Raw genomic sequence first — 24,594 nt, forward strand, 5'->3', positions numbered from 1 at the left:
AAAAGTTGTTTTTTAGATTCATGGCTTGAAAGTTTTAATATTATTTAGATGTCAATTCTTTGAATTGATCCAAATCATAATCCCAGCAAGGATTTTTTAGAATTAGAAATAGAGTAACGGATTAAAAATTTAATGTAGTAATGCAAAGGTCAGACAATCCTGAAACAGAAGAATAAAGCTGGTGGCTTTATATGGCCTTATGTCCAGCCTTGCTATAACACTAGAGCAATCTGGTATTGGCAAAAAAACAAAGAGATATATGGAACAACACAGAGCCCAGAATTGGTCCCCTACTTACAAAGCCATTTAGTTTTCTATGAAAGTACCAAAGGAATTCAACAGGAATAATCTTTTCAAAAAACGATTGTATATTCATACAGAATGAGAGAAAGAGAGCCTCAAACCCTACATCATACCACAAACTAAATTTAATCGTACACTAGAAAATAAAGCTAAAACTATACAAGCTTTTAGAAGAAAACAGAGAAACAGCTTCACAATCAAAGGATCAATAAAGATTTATTCAGCCAGACACACCAAAAATAATAGTTATAAAAGGAAAAATTTGTAAATTAGACTTTACCAAAATTAAAAATTTCTGTTCATCTTAGGTTGAAGAACCACAATCAGGTACATTAAAATAAGCTTTTGACCCTGGCTGGTGTGGCTCAATGGATTGAGCACCTGCCTGGGAACCAAAGGGTCACTGGTTCTATTCCCAGTCAGGGAACATGCCCGGGCTGTGGGCCATGACCCCACAACAGGGCACATGAGAGGCAACCACACATTGAGGTTTCTCTTCATCTCTTTCTCCCTCCCTCCCTCTCTCTCTAAAAATAAAAAATCCTTAAAAAGAAGTATTAAAAAATAAGCTTTCGTAGTCCTTTCTGTGCTTAAACTGAATTTACACTTATCAATATAAACATGAAGATAAGAGTATCTGTTCCTGAAATCAATGGAATTCTGTTTGTTTTTAAAACTTTTGGTTGAAATCTAACAAACATAGAGAAAAGCACTGAACCATGGGTGCACAGCTCGGTGAGTTTTCACATATTAAACTCATAACCAAACTCTGAGTAAGATCAAGAAAAAGAACATTGCCAGCATTCTGAAAACGACCTTGTCCCCACTTCTTGCCACTCCCTGTCACCTCCAAAAGTAATTACTATCGTGACTTCCAACATCACTATCACAGTTGAATGAATTTTAGTTCTTTAAAACTGACTAGAATACATAGACTAATAGCTGTTAAAGAACTAAAAATGTACAGATATTTTGCCTCAACATTTGAAAGTTTAAAAAATTCATCAATTAAGTTCAACACAATTTCCAACCTGGCCTACCTCTGGTTAAGAATGCCCTCTACCTCACCCCACGCTTCCCTCATGTTCGTAACTGTTACACGTCCTCCCAGATTAGAATCCTCCTTGGCTCTGTGATTGAGAGGTATACTCTTCTCCCGTTCTTTACATATCTCTGTCATAGTCCTTGGCACACTGTTCTTATGATAAGATTTATTAGTCTCTTTCCTCATCAGCGTGTAATTACTTATGGCCAGGGACCCTGATATGTTCTGTGTCTTTATTTCTACCTACTCTAGATTCTGTCAACATGATACACAATAAATGATTGCTAGTTAAAACCCCTATGGTAGAGAATCTGTTAAAGGAGCACAGTTATTTAAATTAAGTCATAAAATTATTTAAATTAAAGACAAATTTGGCCCCATAGTTTTACAATACTAAAAACAGAAGCAAAATCTCATGGGAGTAATACTCAGTTTAGTTGTACAGATAATTATTTAGTAATGGACTAAACATAAAGAATATTTTCCTTGGAAATTAAAATGAGATTGTAATACCATATGGAAAGCTGTGCTTCCAAAAGGAAAAGGCATATATTTTTATGTACTCAAATAAATAGACAGATACAGTAAAAATCAAATAACACAACTTCATTTTAAATTTATAAAGTAACAATCGCATTAAAATAGAAATATTAATTTTATATGAATATACCACTTGTATTACATTAGACAAAATAATAAAACTGAAACCTTAATTATTTAGGGACATTTACTGTGAAAATACATATTTACATAAACAGCTGAGACTGATTTAATCCCAGTAAAATGAAGTTATATGGAAATTTTTGTTAGATCTACATGTCATCTTTACTTCTCTTTTATAAAGCAAATATATTTTTTATAGATAGTTGATATGAAAATACTGATTTTCAATGAATGTGTGTATGTGCAAAACACAACTCAGAGACCCACATAACTGACTACGTAAGTCAGTTGGTAACAATGACGATAAAAAGAGCTTCACTTACTGCTATTTCTCTACACGCCGACATAGAGATCCCGGTTCCTTCTATTTGTTTTAAAGCATAGTCTTTATCATCTTTCCTGTAAAAAACAAAGTTATTTTAATATATAGGTGAATCTAAAATGTATGCGCATTTTTAATAAAATAAAATATAAATAAATATAAATCCCATATTTAATATATACATTTGACACCTCTTACATATATTCAAAATGTCACACAGGAAAACCCTTTTTAGACAATCTAATCCGATCCCATTATTTGATGGGATTCAAAGGAATAAGATTTGTCTGTGGCTCCACAGTTCCTTGGGAGAAAAGAATGGAGTTTCTGACTTCCCCATAATAGGTTCTTTCCACTCCAATATGCACAATACACACATACATAATATAAAACTTGCTTTCTAAAACCCATTCGCATATTAGTAGATCAAAAATAGAAAGAATGAATCACTGAAGTACAAAATGGTTATAATTTAAAACATGGCATAGTCCTCACTTCTCCAGACACCTTCAAATAGATTCACTCAACATGTGTATATTAAGCACTTACTATGTAATCCAGAACTGACTATATACCCGGATACAACAGAGTTCCTGCTTTTAAGCTTTCTGTATCTACTGGACTAGATAAATAACCTACTGTAATTAAAAAAATGGAAAGTACTATGACAGGGCAAGCACAACACAGAGAGTATATGCATGTAAGTTAAGAGGGGAAACAGTGTGATGGCAAATGAGGTGAGAGAAAACCACCTGAGGAAGAAACAGATAAAGTGAACAACTGAAGATGAAGGCAGGGGATATAACTGGGAATCAGAACCTAAAAGTCTTTTTACTCTAACAACAACAGGAAGCACTCCATTAAAGATTTCTTAACAGGTAAATATTAATTATATTTTACTTTGAGGAAAATATCTTAAACTGTCTTTTGAATGCTTATGGAGAGAAAATGAGAATAGGAGGCAGAGAAACCAGTTAAAAGTAAACAGTATTAAACTTTCTCAGGTGAGAGATGGTGGCTACTATAGAATGGCGGTTGCTATACACAGTAAGATAGGACAGATGTAAAGTAAAACCAATAGCACTCGGTGATTAAACACTGGAGATAAGGAAGAAAAAAGGGTCAAGGAAAATGAAATACAGGTTACTGACAACACTATGCACTGGAGTAAGAAACACAGCAGAAGGAAACAGGAAGATAATCGTTCCATTTTGCATAAGTTGAATTTGGGTCATTGTAAGATACCTCAGTACTGGTGGCAAGCTGACTAAACACATCTAAAGCTCAAGAGAAAGCTGAGGACACCAATTTACTGTAATCAGCAAATACATAGTAATCCAAGGCATGGGAGTAGATGAGATGAAACCAAAGAGAAGAACCAGCAAGAAAAAGATTTTCAAAAGAGGCAAAAAGAAGCCCTGATCAGGTGACTCAGGTGGTTGGAATGCCATCTTGCACACCAAAAGATTTCAGGTTCAATCCCTAGTAGGGGCACACACGGGAGGCAACTGATCAATATTTCTCTCTCTCTCCTCCTACCCCTTTCTTCTTACTCTAAAAAAAAATCAATGAACATATCTTCAGGTAAAAATTTAAAAAAGAGGGACAGAAAGAAAGTAGTATCGAAAGCTGCAGAGAAGTCTAGTAAAAGGTGGACAAAGAAGAGTCCACTGAATTTAGCAATGATGTCATGACTGGATAGTGGACTAGGCTAAAATAGTTGCAGTGATACAGTGGCAGAGTCTACAGTGCAGAAGACTATGGAATGAATGGGGCACAAGTAAATTGAGACAATAAGTGTAGATAATTCTTTGAATTAGAGAAAATAAGGTAATAGCTGGAGAAATGTAAGGGGTTAAAGAATTACTTTTTGTTTTTGATGGAAGAAACTTGAGTATGTTAAGTACTGAAAGAAAGAACCCAAAGGGAAAAAAGCTGCTGATGCAGGAGAAAAAAAAATTAAGAGAACAAAGAATGAAACACTGAGGAGAAATTAGGTTCAGGGCAAGAAAGAGAAATACTCCCATTGTAATGGGAAGAAAGGTGACAGAGGAAAGGCCAGAGTCAGGTGCAGAAAAGTCTGCTCAGAAGCAGAAAACTGAAGGATTTCTCGTTTTAATGGCTTTCATGTTTTTTGATGTTGAAAATGAGGTCACAGACTAAAGGAAGGGCAGAAATGGTAGATCTGAATAGAGCAAATATTTGAGCAAATAAATGACTCCTTATAAAATCAATTCATTTAAGTTTATTTAATACTTTATATTTCAAGAGTCTTGTGCTCTACCGACTGAACTAGCTGAACTAGCCAGGCGGGCCTTTTACTTTATTATTTTAAATGATTATTAAAACCTACACAGCTTTATCTTTGTTTTTACAACATACTTTACACCCAAACCTTACTTGGGAAAACAAATCACAACTACATTATTTTTCTGGAAAAACATTTTTTTTGTGACAATGACTTTTTAATATATTTTCTAATAAGCAGCATGGGCACTCATATTAAAAGTACAGTAAGAGTATCTGTATTTAATGTTCACTAAGTCTAAATGAGTTCTGAAAGACTTAAAGAAGTTAAAGAGAGTGACACAAAAATAAAATGAACTTGGGATCAAAATAAAAGTCTGCTAGACACTTTCATAGATATTGTATTAGTTTTAACCAGATTGTTAACCCAGGGATAAATAGATTCTTGTTTTATCTGTTTAGAGTCCTCCATAGAAAAAGGCAGTGGTAGAAAGGGAAATAAATTAAGCCAAAGATTTACTCATTCTCTTCCTTAATAATAGCTCCCAACTTTTTCTCATTTAAAAATGGCCAAGTTGCTACATGAAAATTTCTTCTCAATGAACTAAAAAAAACACAGTCTAATCTATGATCAGTCCTCTCCCCCATCTCAAGTAATTACATGTTTTATATTTTATAAATTAAGTTACTAGAAAGAAAGGTAATAGAATATAACAAAAACTTTATTTTTTAAAAATAAGAATGATTATATTTCAATACACAACTTCTTCACAACCAGACAGTAAAATAACAAAAACATGATTATTTCATTTGTAATGCATGAGATATGGCTAATATTTTAGTCATCAATGAGCTCTGAAGAAGCCAGTTACAAAGACACTAATAATCCAAGGGAACTGGAAAAAAAGAAAATGAAATAATACAAAAGGCAATTAAGAATTAAGACTATGATGACTGAGCTGAGCAATGACAAAAGAATAATTTCTCTGTAGCATCACACTGTCCAAGCACAAAAACACTGTGCTGTACATTGTAAACTCTCCTCCACACTGACGGACTGGTGAGGAGCACCTACAATCAGGGAAACTACTGTTTTGACTCAATATATAAATTTTGGATATTCTTAGCACTGGCATTTGTAATTAATTAAAATTATTTCAACAAATTAGTTGGAACAAATTCAAAGTGAGTTATACAACAGCAGGTTTAATGCACAGAAAATATGCAGTCAGAATCTGGGCCCCAAAACACTAGCTGACTATCAATTTGTTCATCAACACAACCCAAGAGGGTGTGCGCAGCGCTCCACTGATGAGGACAGCACAGGGAACAGGCAGTAACAGTGTAAGAACTGTGTGTGGTGTCAGGAGGGTACAAACGATGTCTGATTATCAAAAGGCAACCTCCTTTTAAATATCACCCAACACAATTACCACCAAAATGTAGTGCTCTGTGGTTTACAAAGCACATTTATTTATCTATCCATCCGCACAGTCACTTTTTAGTAAAAATAAGCACAGTGGAGATGAAAAGGATTTGTTCCCTAGTTTCTGTAATGATCTCGTAGTCAGATTATATAAATAACTGCAACATAGTGTTCTAAATACTATAAATAGAAGGGCTGATCATCTATACCTTGAAGGGTTGAACCAAGATGAAAGAAAGCTTCAGAAAGAGTCTATTTAAGCAGAGATTCTTAAGACTTCAAAACTTTATTAGAAAAGGAGAAAGGGGTTAGGGAGAAAAATCAGTTAAGCAAGACATCCCAGGAAGTGGGAACAGCATGAACAGAAAAAGACACAGAAAGAGTCTGCCATGCTCAGAGAACAGCAAAGAGTTGCAGCAGCAGTTTATCACTGACACCTGCGGACAGCCCTAAGGACAGATGAGATTTTAGAAACCGGCAGGGGTGATAAGGGAGGGACCTTTCATGCCAGCTATCTCCAAAAAGAGGTGTAGAGAGTACATGTACTTCATTCACTTTAGTAAGTATACAAAACAAGTAAGTATGACGAGAAAATATCACATTAAAAAAAAGATGAAAGAACGTCTGTTATGTAAGAAACCAAAAAGAAGACGATGGAACCATAATGAACATTTGCGTTCCTATCAGATGGGAAGAGTAAAATGAAAATACGAAATGGTGAAGGCCTGGGTAAAAAAGATGAAGGGATTAGGATGTGTTATAAATTGGCAGTTACTTAACAGTCGGGGCCCATAAAGTGCAGCACGGGGAACAGAGTCGGTAACACTGTAATGACTGTGCGTGGTGCCAGGTGGGTAGTGGAAATATGGGGGGAAACTTGGTAAAGAATATGATTGTATAACCACACCTGAAACTAATATAATATATTGACTGTACATTGGAATTGAAAAAAATTTAAATTAAAAAAGTTACTAAAGTAAGTTTCATAATAATATGACTTTTTGTCTTTTATTTTTATCTACTGCTATTATCTCCGGTCTCCAGTCTGGCATATGGTAGGTACTCAATAAAAAAATTTTTAACAAGAAAGAATATGTAAAATGGCTATAGAGGAATGGCTAAAAACCAAGTAGTGTTTTGGTAAAATGGAGTACTGAGCACACATATTAAACTTCACATGTCTCCTAAAAACCTACTAAAACTAAGGTAAAGGAAATTTTTTAAAAACATAAAGATAAAAAATGGGAGAGAAGATAGCATAAAAATTTGGAAACTAGGAAGTGGATAAACAGTGGTTAATAATTAAAAGAAAGAAAACTAAAAAAACTGACAGTGAAGAGAGAGGAAAACAGATTAGATTTACACAGCAAAATCCTTCAAAAGCAGAGAAGTGAGAGTACAAGCTAACTCTAAAACTACAATTGGCCAGATGAAAAGATAAAGTTGTAGAGCTATCCTAGAAAATAGAGCAATAAAACAAAATAAGAGAAATGTGAAAGAAAAATAGAAAAATTAGAGAACCGGTTCATGAAACCCAATATTCAAATTAGGAATTCCAGGGAAAAAAGAAAAAAGAAAGAAAATTTATAAAGTAATTCAAGGAAGCTTCCCAAACTGAAGGGCAGGATTTGGAAAAATGAAGAGTTGAAAGGAGTTCCCAATACAAATGGATGAAAATAGAACCACACATTATTTAGACATTTCAGAAAAAGTGTGGACCAAGAGATTTTACAAGCTCCCCGTGGAGAGGTAACAGGTCACTCATAAAGAATCAATATTACCCAGCCACAAGAAAAAAGAAAACCCTGTCATTTGTAACGGCATGATTGGACCTTGACAGTGTTACGCTAAGGGAGATAAATAAAATTGAAAGACAAGTACTGTTTATCACTTACATGTGGAATCTAAAAAAGAAAGCCAAACTTGTAAAGCCAGAGAGTAGACTGGTGGTTACCAGGAGCTGGGGCATGGAAATATTGGGAAAATGTTGTTTAAGGGTATAAACTTGCCTCTAGTAGAGAAATAAGTCCTGAAGACTGAATGCACAGTATAGTACACACAACAATACTGTATTTTAAATTTCCAAGTTGCAAAACGACAATATCTTAAATGTTCCCACCATATATGGACAAGAATATAACCACATGATGTAAGAGAGATGTTAGCCAACAGTGTGATGGTACTCATATTGCAATATATAAATTTATCAAATCAATACACTGTACACCTTATACTTGCACAATGTTATGTCAATTCTATCTCAATAAAAATAATTTTAAAAACAGAAAAGATCAGGAATCAGGATACCTTTGTACTTCTCAAGAGTAGTTTCAGAAGCTGAAGTTCTAAACTAGCTCTGCTCTGTATGCAATCATGAAGTGCTGATTCCATTGTCAACAGCTGTAGTGTGGAGTTTAAGCTCTGTGTGAGGGTCTGTTCTGGAAGGTTACATCATCACCTGCTACAATAGGAAAACATTATGGAATAGTCAGCCAGATCAAAGAGCTTGCACCAGAATGTAAACCAGTGCACAGCTTCCTTCAGAGAAAAAGTCAATTCTTTGGGCAAGGAAAAACAGCTCAGTTAACCACTGTGCTTAGTTATGTAGTAAAAACCGTAAATTACATAAAGGCTAATGTGTCAAATTTAAGATTTCATTATCTTTATTGTGTTATAATTGGGAAGCAGGTATAAGGAACTGTTATTGTATGCTGAGATACAATAGTTACTGAGGGGAAAAGATCTGTGAAAATGTTGGAACACAGAATGAAATCTCAGTAATTATGCAAGATAATAAACCAGTCTGGCCCCAATGCTATAGAGATGTGAACTGAACAGTCTGACTTGCTTTAGTGTGATACCTTTGGTATTTTTAATGATATTAATATTCTAAACTAGGAAAAAAGTCTTAAATATACTATTGGACTTTAATGAGATTTTAAATAATTTTTGATAAAATGTATTTATTCTAAAAGATTAAAGGTCTTAATAATTATTGTTTTTATTGCTGTATTGTCAAATATTGCCTGGATCTATGCCTGACCTTTGGATACCATGACTAAAGTTGATGTATTATATTATTTAAAATTCTTCTTGATTTTGCCTTTTGTGAACCAGGTCCCAAAATCAAAATAATAAAACTAACAAGTCTTTTACACCTAAAATATCTTTTAATTTTCTATGGTAAAAACTCTGTTCTCTCCAAATCCATTTACATGACAAATCAGAAAGTTCAGTCTTTATAGATTAAATACAAATAAAATACATTTGTGTACATGTGTTCAGTGATTGCATACTTTAAGAAGAGGCAGGCTCATGCTCATATACAAAAACTGATACAGTACCTGTTTTAAGTTGATTTTTGGTTTTAGGTGTTAATATTCCTGTCAGTCAGGTGCAGGCATAGTAAAGTTGATGGTAGGAATCAAAAGTCCATGCAGGTTTGTTCAAGTCCTTGCTGTTCACACTATATTCTAACTCCCTGAGTAATCAGTGACTGAATCCTTATAAATTAATTGTGCACTATACTTCAATAGAAGAGCCATTCTCTTCCATTCTAATAATTCTGGTTAATTTTCCAGAGCTGTTCAACCTTCTCGCTAATAGAAAACACTTTCTTCCTTGCTAGTTAATGAGCTCTACATGCTCTTAGATTAGGTGACTATCTTTGAAGCATCATTAGGAAAAGACTGCACTTGAACCCATGGAAATGACCTTGACATATTCTGTTAAGAATTAAAACAGGAGTGAAACTCCTTGGATGCATAGCTCTTAATTACAATGACACAATAGATCATCAAATTTTGGGAAGACTGTTCAAGCCAGAGACCTCAAACTGAGGATTCCTAGGAATCCTCCAAAAGATGACTTAAGAGAATAACACGCCTTCTCCCCAAGACCATCAAATCAAGCAGCACGATCAAGCTTCCATCCAGGACCCATGGACAAGATCTAAATGGCCAGAATCAAAGATCATCATGCTTTAATCTACATGCTCTTATTTTTCTCCCAAACTCTTCTCTTCCCTTTCTGCTGGTTTAAACTTCTGAATTATTCACAGGCACATGTTATCTCTAAAAATGATACTCACAGTATTGCTCTTTGCATCCCCTAGTCATTCCCTGTATGAGTCCAATACCTGGCTACGACTTGCTCATGATTTCACTACAGTATGTTGAGATGACAGCCACTTCCTTTTAGGTGCAACTCAGCTCACTCTAGTTCTGGGCAATTACACTTAACTTCCAAGAAACTCTTTAAAACAGTAAACTAAAAATAGTAAATAGGACAAACAACCCCTTTGATGTCAAACCTAGGAGTTTCTGTCTACACCAAAACCATACATGAGACCTTGGCTCTTGCCTTTAAAAGTAGATTAAAATTCTGTTACTAATGTCTCGCCATCTGTCAGTGTAATAGTGCTTAAATGTGACCTCTAAAGTTTTAAACAACACAGCCACTTTTGTTTCAGATGATTCAATAACTGACCTTACAATAACAAAAAGTATACATAAAGAACTGACTTTAGACCAACAACACATGAGGTTTTCCGAATAGTCTCCTGATCAGTGAGTGGAATTCTGGCAACAGTGAAGATCTGGATTTCATTGAATGATAGTCCTGAATGGCTGGACCTGGCTAAAAAGAGGGACTGAGAAAGGGAAAATAGGGCCCACTGATAATCAGATTATAATATCCCTAACAGATGACTGGAAAGGCTAGGAGAAAGGAAAATAGAAAATACAGTTTTTCCCAAGGCCATACAACAGCTACAAAATGACTGAAAAAAAATTTTTTTTCGTATGGCATCCTTACCAAGGAGTCTCAGCTCTTCTTCACTCCTCCTACTCTTGAACAGAATGCTGAGATAAATCACCAAACCAACACCATTTTATGACAACATTCAATCCAGGCTACTTCCCTACTTTTTCCTTAGACTCACTTGGCCCGAGCTCATTCCTGATGAAGCCCTTGCCCACTTCCTCTTACTAAAGACACCTCAGAGTACCTAGCGAGGTGTGTTCTCCCTTGCTACAGCAGGCTAATAGGCATTATTATAGGTACATTCCTGGTGGCCTCTATCATTCATTAAACCCAATTATCTTATAAACTTGCAATGCATTAAAGCAAATTGAAACATTTCTTTTCATTTAAATCAAGCAAACTCTGATTATAGAGCACATTCTAGCTAGCCATACAAAACCTTTCTCATATTAGTATGTTCTACTCTGTTGATCATTCCAACAAATAACTTTATGGTTAATGACATAAGCTTATTTAAAAAGATTATTAGAACTACTAACTCTCAATTTGAAGGGATTTCTTGGCAATTTGGGGAGAGTTCCTGTGCTTGGCACTGTTACAGTCCCTGAGATACAGCAATGAACCAGAGATCCAACTTGACTTACGTTCAAGTTTCTTGTCAGCTCCAGATGCCAAGCTTAAGAATGTCTAAAGCTTCTTATAAAGCTAGCAACGAGTATCTCTCATTTGCATTATCTGATAAAACTCAGGCTCAATTTCTTAGTTCTCATACTTCAAACTCATTTTTACCTTGTTTGCAGAAACAACTGTGCAGAACTTTAAAAAATATTTCTAACCCCGAAGGTTAAAACTCTTCGTCCTTTCCTGTCTGTTCAGTTACAAGATTACACTGACGTGACCACATATCACTGAATGTGGGTGTTTTTCCATCAAAGTAAATTGCTTATCAATCTTTCTTAAAATCATTTTCCCAAGTGTCATTTTCTGAACACGACTCTCTAAAGAACTGCTTCTTGACTTCAAGAACGATATTTTAACATTGGTCATTTATAATAATTTTTTTCTCACTCATATTTATGCTAGAAGAAATGAGCAACAGTAAAAAACAGAAAATGTATAGTAATATTTTTCTCCCAAATGGTAGGCCTTTTTTATTTCAAATGTATGCCTAATTTATTTCTAGTTGGCCTCAAACATTTTTTTCTTAAAAGTATATTCACATCAGGCATATGCATATACCTTAATATTCTTTAAATGTTCATGTGTTATATACAAGGGTCAGCAAAAGTAGGTTAATAATAATAATTAACACAATAAATAAAACAGAATAAATTGTTTCACATATTCACAACTGTAAACCTACTTTTGCCCATCCCTTTATACTCCAAGTGTTATTGTGAATAAATAATACTAAGGCTGATGCACTATTAAAACACTCTGAAACTGTCTTTCCCCCTTAATCTACCTTCTAAATTCTCTATCAAGATAGCCACCAGCCTGTGCTAGTGTGGCTCACTGGACTGAGTGCCAGCCTGCAACCTGAAGGGTCACCAGTTCAATCCCTGGTCAGGGCACCTGCCTAGGTTGCAGCTCAGGCCCCCAGATGGGGCATGCAAAAGGCAACCAATCAATGTTTCTCTCACACATCAATGTTTCTCCCTTTCTTCCCTTCTCTCTAAAAACAAATAATTTTTCTGTAAATTGCTGATTTTATTTTATATTTATTATTTTTTAAAGATTTTATTTATTTATCCTTAGAGGGGAAGGGAAGGAGAGAGGGAGAGAAACATCAATGTACAGTTGCCTCTCATGGGTCCCCTGCAGGGAACTGGCCTGCAACCCAGCCATGTGCCCTGACTGGGAATCGAACCACCATTGTCTGGTTCGCCGGCCCCCACTCAATCCACTGAGCTACACCAGCCAGGGCTAAAAATAATTTTTTTTAAAAAGAACATTTCTGATTCATGGGAAGATGTCAAGATATCAACATTAGCAGGAGTTTGATTCCAAGACTCAAAAATGACTTTGAGAGTCAAAGACTTCAGTGTAGAAGTAACTAATGTGAAAATAGCAAGAGAAACAGAATTAGCAGCAGAGCCTGAATATGTGATTGAGTTGCTGCTATCTCAAGATAAAACTTTAGCAGAGTAGTTGCTTCTTGTGCATGAGTAAAGAAAGTTGGTTTCTTGAGATGGAATCTACTCCTGGTGAAGATGCTGTGCAGATTGTTGAAATGACAACAAAAGATTTAGGATACTACCTAAACTTAGTTGAGAAAGCAGTAGCAGGTTTTGAGAGGACTAATTCTAATTTTGAAAGAAGTTCTACTGTGGGTAAAACAGCATCACATGCTACAGAGAAATCATTCATGAAGGAAAGATTCAAATGATGGAGCAAACTTCACTGTTGTCTTATTTTAAGAAATTTCCTTTGTAACCACCACCCTGAGCGGTCAGATACCTATTTGCGGAAGCAAACACAGAGGGAGATAGGGAGAGAAACATCAATATGTAGTTGCCACCTGCACATCCCCCTACTAGGGACCAGGCCTGTAACCCAGACACGTGCCCTAGACTAAGAATCAAACCAGCGATGTCTTTGGTTCGCAGGCCAGCTCTCAATCCACTGAGCCACAACTAGCCAGGGTGAATCAGAAATGTTCTTAATGGCATCTAGAATGATGAATCCTTCCCAGAAGGTTCTTAATTTACTTTACCCACATCCATCAGAGGAAAAACTATCTATGGCAACAATAGCATTATGAAATATATTTCCTTAAATAATAAGACTTGAAAGTCAAAATTACTCCTTGATCCAGGGGCTGCAGAATGTTATGTCAGCAGGCATGAAAATCACATTACTCTCACAATCTCCATCAGAGCTCTTGGGTGACCAGGTGTTTTGTCAATGAGCAGTAATATTTTTCAAAGGATTTTTTTTTCTGAGCAGCAGGTCTCAACAGTGGACTTAAAATATGAGTAAATCATGTTGTAAACACATGTTCTATCATCCAGGATTTGTTGTTCCACTTCTAGAGCGCAGGCAGAGTAGATTTAGTAAAATTCTTAAGAACCATAGGATTTTTGGAATGGCAAATGAGCACAGGCTTCAACTTAAAGTCACCGACTGCAAAAGCCCCTAACAACAGTTAGCCTGTCCTTTGAGATTCTAAAGCCAGACACTGACTTCTCCTCTCTAGCTATGAAAGTCCTAGATGGCACCTTCTTCCATATAAGGCTATTCTGTCTATACTGAAAATCTAGCTAATTATCTTAGTTGGATCTTCTGGGTCACTTGCTGAAGCTTCTACATCAGCACATGCACTTTTATGTTATAAAGATGACTCCTTTCCTCAAACCTCACGAACCAACTTCTGCTAGTTTCTAACTTTTATTCAGCAGCTTACTCACCTTTCTCAGCCTTCACAGAATTCAAGACAGTCAGGGCCTTGCTCTAGGCTTTGGTTTAAGAGAATATTGTGGTGGTTGGATGTATCCAGACCACTAAAACTTTATCCATATCAGCAATAAGACTGTTTCACTTTCTTATCATTGGTGCGTTCAGTAGAGTAGAACTTTTAATTTCCTTCAAGAACTCTTCCCTTGTGTTCATAGCTTGGCTAACTGCTGCTTTCAGCCACCTCAGCTTTTGAAATGCCTTCTTCATTAAGCTTAATCATTTCTAGCTTTTGATTTAAAATGACAGACAAGATACAAGACTCTTTCTTTCACTTAAACACTTAAAGGCCATTGCAGGGTTATTAATTAGCCTAATTTTAATATTGCTGTGTCTCAGGGAATAGGATGGCTTGAGGAGAGGGAGAGAGATGGAACAGCCAGTCAGTGGAACAGGTAGAACACACACAACACCTACTGAGTCTTCTATCAGTGTGGTTCATGGTGCTCCAAAAGAATTATAATAGTAACATCAAAGATCACTGATTACAGATTGCCATAACGAATATAATCATATTTTTAAAAGTTCAAAATATTACAATAAATACCAAAGCACGACAGAGACAAGAGAGCAAACACTGTTGAAACAATGGCGGCAATAAACATGCTCCACTTAGGGTGCCACAAACCTTCAATTTGTAAAAAAACAAAACAAACAAACAAACAAATAGGAAAACCACCCCACAGTATCTGTGAAGGACAATAAAGCAAAGTGCCATAAAAACAAAGCATGCCTGTATTCTATGAACAAAGAAAGGGGACCAAGAGACCTTAAAAAAAGGACAACCTAAAGCTTTATTTGCAGCATTCATGGACCTGTAACTTTTTAATTATATAAAAATAAAAAAACAACGAAGTGAAAAAATTTAAATTATGTATAAAATTTATGATTCAAAGCCAACATAAAAAGCACAAAGATTATTAGAACTAGACTACTCCCAAATATAAATGTATTGGAAAAATTTCTAAACAGATCACAAATGTAGATTATCCTTAACAAGCCTTTAATATTTTCAACATATTACATACGCTTTGGTAGCAGTAGTACTAAATTGATCTTTTATACCATTAAATAATTAAATTCTCCTAAATGGAAATTGTCTTACAAAACAAATAGGTTATGTTCTGTAAAACAATCTGTATCATGTAACATGTTAGCTGCTATAATTTTGTGCTTAAATACCTGTACAACTGCTCTTGAAGCAACATCTGGAAAAAAGACTGTGAGAAGGCAGTTATAATGAAAAGTAAATATATTTTTATGACTTAAGATCAGGTACTGCAATGCCAAAATTTCCCATAGTACACATCACTGTACTTACAGGACTAGCTTGGTGGCTCTACGGAGAAATTCTGTCTTTACTCCTACTATTATAAAGTATCTCAAGATGAAAGCATACATACATCTTATAAGTCTGACATCTAAGAACAAGAAAGACTACCTGAAAATCAATTCCATAATTTTGTTCCCTATTTTGTGATCTAAATATGAAACACACCTACAGTGAACTATAAAACATAAGCTAGTACATTCCAGTCATTCAATTATCCAAAACATATTAGCCACAGGTAGAGTTAGCTTGTATTCTAGTATTTGGTTTCTTTCAGTTGAATTAAAAGTAATGTACTGTATTTTTAGGACTGTAAGATGCACACGACATAAGACACATCTCGGTTTTAGACAAGAAAAATAGGAAAAAAATGTTTGAAGCAAAAAATGTGCTAAAATATTTAATAACCTGTGACCCCAATCCACTGCTGCCCCCCCCAACAGCGAGCCAGGTAAGCTACATTTGTACTGTAAGACACAACCCCCTTTCCTCCCAAATTTGGGGGGAGTGCATTTTATAGTCCAAAAATACAGTATTTAAGTTGATGATGTTTAAAGAAATTTGAAAATGGTTTTTAGCTTGTATTTCCTAATCATTAATATTTTTCAGAATAAAGCTATACTAAAAATATACATAGGAAGTCTTAGATAAGAGCGCTCAGAAAAAAAAGTGACATAAATAAATAAATAAATAAATAAAAAGAAAGAAAGAAAGAAAGCCATCTGGTGAATAATAGGTTAAAATGATGGACACCTGTCGTGGATTAGGAAATTAACACCTGCAAAAGCTCTCAGACATCTTTTCCCTAGCCTTTGAACTCTAGACTACCAAGGAGACTGAAGTAAAACAACAGAGGAGTCCAAAGGGATCTACTTCCATGTTTAGATATTCCAAATCATTGTCCTATACCACCTGCGCCCTCAGCCTGGGTCATCAGACCCTCACAAATTGTGGTTGACCATTTACCAACCTGGAGATAATTTTATTTTTCTCCTTTATTTAACCTACCTTGTCAGTTATCAAAACTGTTCTCCAACCTAACTGCACCATCTGTCTATGCATTTATTTTTATGTCAGTACTGCACAGTTTTGATTACTATAAATTTGTAGTATTGTTTGAAATCAGAAAGCATGCCTCCGGTTTTGTTGTTCTCAGAGGCGTGTTGCTATTTGGGATCTTCTGAGATTCCATACGAATTTCAGGATTGTTTGTTCTATTTATGTGAAAAATGCCATTGTATTTTTGATAGAAACTGTATATGAGTCTATAGATGGTTTTGGGTAGTAGGAAACTTTAACAATATTCTTCAATTCTTAAGAAATATCTATTTGTGTCTTTAATTTCTTTTTAATAAAGTTTTAGTTTTAAGGGTACAAATCTTTCATCTCTTTGGTTAAATTTATTCCTAAGTATTTTATTATTTTAAATGCCACTTTAAATGAAATTGCTCTATATTTTCAGATACTTTGCAGTTCTTGCATAAAAATGCAATTGATTCCTGTGTGTTGATTTTATATCCTGCAACTTTACTGAATTTGTTGATTAATTCTAAGTTTTTGTTAGAGTCTTTAAAACTTTACCTGTATATGTATAAGGTCATGTCATTTGCAAACAAAAACAATGTTACTTCTTCCTGAATTAGATGCCTTTTATTTCCTTTTCTTTCCTAATTGCTCTGAATAGGATTTCCAATACTGTGTTGAATAGGAATAATGAGAGTGGACACTCTAATCTTAAGAGCAAAAGCTTATACCTTTTCACCACTTAGTATGATATTATACAAGGGGGACCTAAAAACCCCTGGAATGTATTTATTTAAAAAATGTGTATTTAGGACTTCAGCCAAGATGGAGGTGTAGGAGGAAGCACTATGCCTTCCCACACAACCAAGTTTTAAAACAACAAAGTTATAGCAACAAAAACACAGCCAAACCACAGAAAATTGAACTACACGGAAGTCTGACAACAACAAACCCTTCAGCCAAACCGGTATGAGGGGCAGAGCCAGCAGCAGAGTGGGGTCAGGCATGAAAGATCTACCGGAACCACCCGGGCGTGCAACCCAGGCACTCCGGCAGCTCTAGGCGGATCCCAGATGTGGAGGATCCGTCGGACCCACTGAGGAGGCAAGGCTGTGGACTCACTGAGGGCTGACCACGGTCACACATTCGCGCTCAGATAAACTGGAGAAGGAGCCTGTAGTGAGACTGAGACAGACTGTGCAGGCCCTAGTGGCAGAAAGGGGCAGAGGGGACCGCCATTGTCCCTCTCTGACCCCGCCCCCACATACAGCATAACAAACCAGCGACCTGGGTGGCCCCGCCCTGGTGAACACCTAAGGCTCTGCTCCTCATATGTAACAGGCACAAACAGATCAAAACATGGCTCAAGAACAACTCAGAGCCCCAGAGCCGATAAATCTAAGTGATGAAGAAATAGCCAAACTTTCAGATGCACAGTTCAAAACACTGGTGATCAGGATGCTCACAGAACTGGTTGATTTTAGTCACAAATTAGAGAAACATATGAAGGCTAAACTAATTGAAATGAATGGAAATGCACAGGAAACCAATAGTAATGGAAAGAAAACTAGGACTCAAATCAAAGGAGTGGACCAGAAGGAATAAAAAAATGACCAAACAGAAAAGGATGAAGAAACAAGAATTCAAAAAAAAAAATGAGAAGAGGCTTAGAAACCTTCAGGACATCTTTAAACATTCCAACATCTGAATTATAGGGGTACTAGAAGGGGAAGAGAAACAGCCACTAGTGGAAAACTTATTTGAACAAATAATAAAGGAAAATTTCCTCAATCTGGCAAAGAAAATAGACTTCCAGGAAGTCCAGGAAGCTCAGAGAGTCCCAAAAAAGTTGGACCCAAGAAGGAACACACCAAGGCGCATCATAATTACATTAACCAAGATTAAAATGAAAGAGAGAATCCTAGAAGCAGCAAGAGATAAGGGGACAGTCACCTACAAAGGAGTTCCCATCAGACTGTCAGTGGATTTCTCAAAAGAGACCTTACAGGCAAGAAGAGGCTGGGAAGAAGTATTCCAAGTCATGAAATCCAAAGACCTACAGCCAAGATTGCTCTATCCAGCAAAGCTTTCATTTAGAATGGAAGGGCAGATAAAGTGCTTCTCAGATAAGGTCAAGTTCAAGGAGTTCATCATCACCAAGCCCTTATTCTATGAAATGTTCAAGGGACTTATCTAAGAAAAAGAAGTTAAAAAAACATGAACAGTGAAAGGACAGCAAACTCACAGTTATTAACAACCACACCTAAAACAAAAGCAAACTAAGAGGACAGCTAGATCAGGAGCAGAACCATAGAAATGAAGATCACATGGAGGGTTAGCAACAGGGGAGTGGGAGAAGGAGAAGGGGGGAGAAGGTACAGAAAATAAGTAGCATAGATGGTAGGTAGAAAATAGATAGAGAGGAGGGCAAGAATAGTAGGGGAAATATAGAATCTAAAGAACTTGAGACACATGGTCATAAACTAAAGGGGGGAAAGGTGGGGGAGGGGTGTGCAGGGTAGAGGGGAATGAAAGGGGGAATAGAACAACTGTAATGGCATAATCAAAAAAATATATTAAAAAATGTGTATTTAGTCTTCATGTTTAAACTTCAGTCACCTCAAAGTACTCTCCATTTGATGCACCAAATACCTGTTGAGATTTTTTTCTCACTGCTTAAAAACAGTTTTTAACTCATCAATTTTGATGCTTTTTAGTGTGTCTGCCTCTTTTGTTTGTTTCACCTCTTCCACATTGGCAAAACATTTCCCTTTGAGGACTTTTTATATTCAAAGAAACTAAAGCAACAACAACAAAAAATCACTTGAGGAGAGATCAAGTGAGTAAGGAGGGGTGGAGGATGGGGGTCATGCTATTTTTTTAATCAAAAACTGCCCAACACTCAGCACTGTGTGGGCAGGCATATGTGTAAGTCACCATCACAGAATGGTCAAATACGTTAAAGAGTCTTCAAAAAAAAGATTCACTGAGGCTGAACACTGTCTCTCACAACAAGGCCAACCAGTACAGTAATACAGATGGGTTTCTAGAACACTCACCTAGCAGAGGGAAGCCTGTATTACAAAAGACCCACCCTTCAAAAGACAATTCTGTTTTTTTAGGAGTCTCCCCTCATATAAAGCCTTTATTATTTTTATGTTCCTCCACATGCAATTTTTAAGTTATCATGAAAAGAAGTTGAATTTTGTCATATGCTTTTTCTGAATCTACTGAGATGATCATATGATTTTTACACTTCATTCTCTTAATGTGGTATATCACATTTATTGATACCCATATATTGAGACATATACTCAATCCCAGGGATAAATCCCACTTGATTATGGTGTACAACCATTTTAATGTCTGCTAAATTCAGCTGGCTAATATTTTGGTGAAAATATTTTATCTATATTCATCAGGGACACTGGCCTTTTCTTTTCTTGCAGTGTCCATCTGACTTTGTATCAGGGTAATGCTGGCCTCAGAAAATGAGTTTAGGAGTGTTCCCTTCTCTTCAATTATTTTGAAAGAGTTTGAGGATTGGTGTTTACTCTTTAAATTCACTAGGAAAACATCTAGTCCTAGGCTTTTCTTTATTGGGAGGCCTTTGATTACTTAATCAATCTCCGTACTTGTTCTGGTCTGTTCAGATTTTCTATTTCTTCATGACTCGATCTTGACTGATTTTTAGGAATTTATCCATTTCTTCCAAGTTTCCAATTTGTTGGCATGTAACTGTTGATAAGTTTCCTAAGATAATATGTATTTCTCTGGTATCAGTTATAATGTCTCCTCTTGACAATGGGGTCAAGTGCTTCTCACATCATATTATTCTAACCTTGCTTCTGATGTCACATCTCTTTCTCTGTCACTTCTACCTCCCTCTTCCACTTTTAAGGATCTTTGTGATTACACTGCGCCCACCCAGACAATCCAGAACAGTCATATTTTAAGGCCAACTGATTAGAAGCCTTTCAACAGCAACTTCAATTCCCCTTTGCCATGTAACAACATATTCACAGGTTCCAGGTGTTGGGATACTGATCTCTGTCATAGACCATTACTATCCCTCCCACAGAAGGGTACATAAGGCATTTTAATTTTGTAATGTTTTATTCCTTAAGTAGAGGATAAAAGTATTCGTTATTTTTTATTATGTCTCTTTACATGCCTCAAATATGTTTAAAAGCACTTCATGGAAGATTTTCTTCCAAGGTAAGGTTTTCAAACTTTCATAGAACCCTAAAATTTAATGAGATCATTCAGGAACAGAAAGGAGTAAAGGGAGGGAAGTCTGGGAGAATCAAAGACTTGCTTCAGCCTAAACAGGCCCTCTTTTTAGTGCCTTTTAACATTCAACAAAACACTTCACTGGAAAAGAAAAAAAAAAGATTCCCATTATTCAAACAAAAAAAGGAAAATATCACTGAATGAGACTATAAGAAAAATTAAGATAAAATAAAATTAATTTACATGGTACAAACAGTAGAATTAACAAGCTCACTCAAGATTTAATGTTAGTCAAAGAGTTATGTTTAGTTCTACAAAGAAGCTGAATGATGCCTTTGATAACTGTGAGGGGCTAAGGAGATAAAACTTAACTGTCCAAGGACCACTTAAGTCAGGGAGGAAGAAGGAAATGGTGCTAAAAAATACCCATGCACTTTCGGTTGAGACTCTAAAGAAAAGTACTCTAAAAATAACATGAACGAGAAGCATACTAATTCTCAGGGATACTAAATCTCAGTTTTAAACATCAAAGCCTGAAAGCAGATTAATGTAATCCCAGACTGGTAGCTTGTTCAGGCACCAAAAAAAGTGCTAATTGTTGGAAGAGAAAATCTCCTAGGTATAAAGTTACTTCTAAAGCAAAATTTCAAACACCATGTCCAAAACATAATAAAAAATAACCAGGTACATGAGGAGATAAGCGATAAGACAATGAACCCAAACTACAAACAACAGAAATCAACTCATAAAGACTCCAGATAGCCTATAGAGTCATTAGCATATAATTTTCAAGATCATAAAAGAATGAGAATTCTGACAGTCTCAAAAGCCCAAGAGTAAAATACAACAAATTTTTGTGAAGAAAAATATTCTAAAACTGAAAAGATAGCTGTATTTAATAACACATGCTTAGGTTTAAAAGCAGAGGTACACATCAGAAGTGATTATTAATGAACTAGAAGAGATCAGAAGAATATACTAAAAATAAAGAATGAAATGACAAAATGATGAAAACCACGAAGGAGAGGATAAGAGACATAGATAAGACTGATGAGAAGGACTAACATACATACAACTGGATCCCATAAAAGGAGAAAAAAGAGAGATAAGAAAGATTCAGGAAGTACTATAAAGGACACAAGGACAAAACCAAGGGGGAGGGTGGAAGCAACAGAGGGCGCTGGGTTTAGAGGCAGTGAGGGGGAGTGGTGAGGAGAAAATATGGACAACTGTAATTGAACAATAAAATAATTTAAATTTAAAAAAAAGTTTGAGCTCTGGCTGGTATAGCTCAGTGGATTGAGCATGGCCTGGGAACCAAAGGGTCACCAGTTCAATTCCCAGTCAGGGCACATGCCTGGGTTGCAGGCCAGATCTCCAGTAGGGAGCATGTGAGAGGCAACTACACATTGATGTTTCTCTCCTTCTCTTTCTCCTTCCCTTGCCTTCTCTCTAAAAATAAATAAATAAAATCTTTAGAAGAAAAGTTTGAGAACAGAAAATCATAAAATAGAGTATATTTCCCTTCCCCCCAAAAAGAGAGATGAGAGCACAACCAATATTTAAAGAAACAATGGCTGAGAATTTTCTAAAACCAATGACAAATGACAAATGCAAGAAGCATTATGAATCGTAGCAGCATATGTAACAAGGGTGTTTTTTAGGTGGAAAGAAAATGATCAAAAAAGGTAGGAAAATAACGCAGCCACATTACCTGCAAAGGAACAGTTAATTGAACTAACAGCTGTTAGTTGCTTAACAGAATCAACAGAAAACAGAAAAGTAAGGAAGTCTTTTGTCTTTTCTGAATCTTAGTAGTGTTTCAGGGTGGGGGGGGGCAGATATTTATGAGGCTTTTGGAATCTAGTTCAATGACATCTTTCACTGCAGTGTCCTGACTGAGATAAGGCAAAGACCATGGCAATAGGCAAGAGTTTCAAATCAAGTCTTAAAGAGTAGAGTTTCTGATAAGCTTAAATTGAGGGGCACACTGACCTGGGAAAGGGGCAGTTTTGTTTTTTGGATAAATGTAATTTGTGGACATTCCTGAAACAAACAAGATCATTTGTTGTTGGGAACTGCCCTTCCTGGTTTCAGAAGCTGCAATCCCCTGTGGCTAAGGCTGAGTAAAGGACCTTGGGACCATAAGCCACTTAGGAGACAAAGCTTATCTTCCTTGTGGGGGCACCACCTCTGCCCCCTTTCTCTTCACCCTGCTTGGCTCAGGGTGGATGACTGGTTAGCCAATGACGGGTAAGATTCCTCAAAAGAGGGATGACCTAAGGCAGGCATGGTTGCAAAGGGGCCCTCAGGGAAGGACTTGGGGGGGCTATAGAAAAAGGGGGTGATACACCCTCGTCCCTCACCTTTGACAGAGCCTGAATCCTCATTCTGTCTGTAAGAAGTCTCCTAATCTCTTGGCTGCCTTACTTCCCCTACCTGACTTAAGCCTGAAACAATGCTGGAGGTGGGTGCAGCCCTGTGCTGGAAAGGGCAGGTTCCCTAGGACAATCAGGCCTAAGACAGAATGCATAAGATCCTATGAAGCCTGCTTTGCTTATAGCCTCAATTTAAATGATAAGGGTCCAAGCATGAAATGAGTTTGTTCCCCAAAGTTGTTTGGGCCTTTAACTATCTGACCCTGACTCAGAATATGCCCTCAGAGTTCTTCGAATGTTATCTGTTGTTTAATCATTTCTGCCTGACAATGATTGATGAGCTTTATGTATATACCCTGTATTCTTGTGCAAATTGAACCCAATAAAAGCCTGTGGAGGTGCTCTCCTCTTGAGAAAGTGACTGAGGTGCTCTGAGGCTCTTCTTCTCTTGAGAGAGAGGCCATGCCAACCCTTTTCCTCCACAGGACTCAGTAGTCCATGTGAATTTGTCTCATCTCATCTATAACAGTGCAAACCCCAGGGGCCAGGATCTGTGTCAATTTGTAACTTCATCTTCCTGGGCAAAAGTTCCTGGAGTAATAAAACCATATTAAGTCAATAATAGTAAAGCCATGTTACTGTAGTCAATATGTGGTTTCAGGTAGTTTTGGTTTGGCTCTCAGTCCCTTTCCTGCCCCCCATCCCAGACTCTGCCCCACATTTCCATCCAGGAACATGATCAGTCCAGATCTTTATCAATATATGAGGTTTCACGATGAAATCTAGGGGAGGGTACGAGGGTCACTTCAAACTGTAAGAATCAGAGTTTCTTACAAAGAAACTGTGGAGCAGCATTTAATACTCTTAAGTTCGCACACTTAAAGCATTACAACATGAATACTAAAAAAAGAATTATGATTGGAGTCTGCAGTACACTTAAAAAGTTTGAAAAATTTTTAATTGTACTTGACATACAATATTATATTGCTCTCAGGTATACAACACAGTGATTCAACATTTATATACTTTTGAAGTGATAACCACAGCAAGTCTAGTAACCATCTGTTACAGTACATAGTGATTATGACATTAATGACTATACTTCCTATGCTGTACATTACATCCCCATGACTTATTCTACAACTGGAAGTTTGTATTGCTTAGTCCTCTTCTCCTCTTCTACCCATCCCCTGCATCACTGACCCCGGCAACCATCAATTTATTCTCTGTATCTATCTATGAGTTCGTTTCACTTTCTTTGTTCTTTTTTTTTTTTTTTTAAGATTCTGCATATAAGTGAACTCAGACAGTTTTTGGCTTTCTCTGTCTGAGTTATTTTGCTTAGCATAATACTCTCTAGGTCTATTCTTCAGTCTACATCTAAGCCAGAACCCAGGAGTGCCA

General features: G+C 36.4%; 1 protein-coding gene across 6 annotated transcripts in view; it reads right to left on the minus strand.

The window, feature by feature from the left end:
• CDK8 (cyclin dependent kinase 8) overlaps positions 1 to 24,594 on the minus strand; it is a 141,114-nt gene that overhangs the window by 71,646 nt on the left and 44,874 nt on the right. For 5 of the 6 annotated variants that reach the window (XM_037137134.2, XM_037137135.2, XM_037137132.2 and 2 more), the window contains exon 2: positions 2,335 to 2,410. In XM_037137134.2, the coding sequence (XP_036993029.1) occupies positions 2,335 to 2,410 (76 nt within the window). Of the gene's footprint in view, positions 1 to 2,334; positions 2,411 to 8,313; positions 8,468 to 24,594 lie in introns of all 6 variants that reach the window. The other variant, XM_037137136.2, reaches the window with a different exon arrangement.

This window comes from Artibeus jamaicensis, unplaced genomic scaffold, assembly GCF_021234435.1.
Source record: "Artibeus jamaicensis isolate MK-2021 breed Jamaican fruit bat unplaced genomic scaffold, CSHL_Jam_final contig_793, whole genome shotgun sequence".
In the NCBI taxonomy this organism is placed as follows: Eukaryota; Metazoa; Chordata; class Mammalia; order Chiroptera; family Phyllostomidae; genus Artibeus; species Artibeus jamaicensis.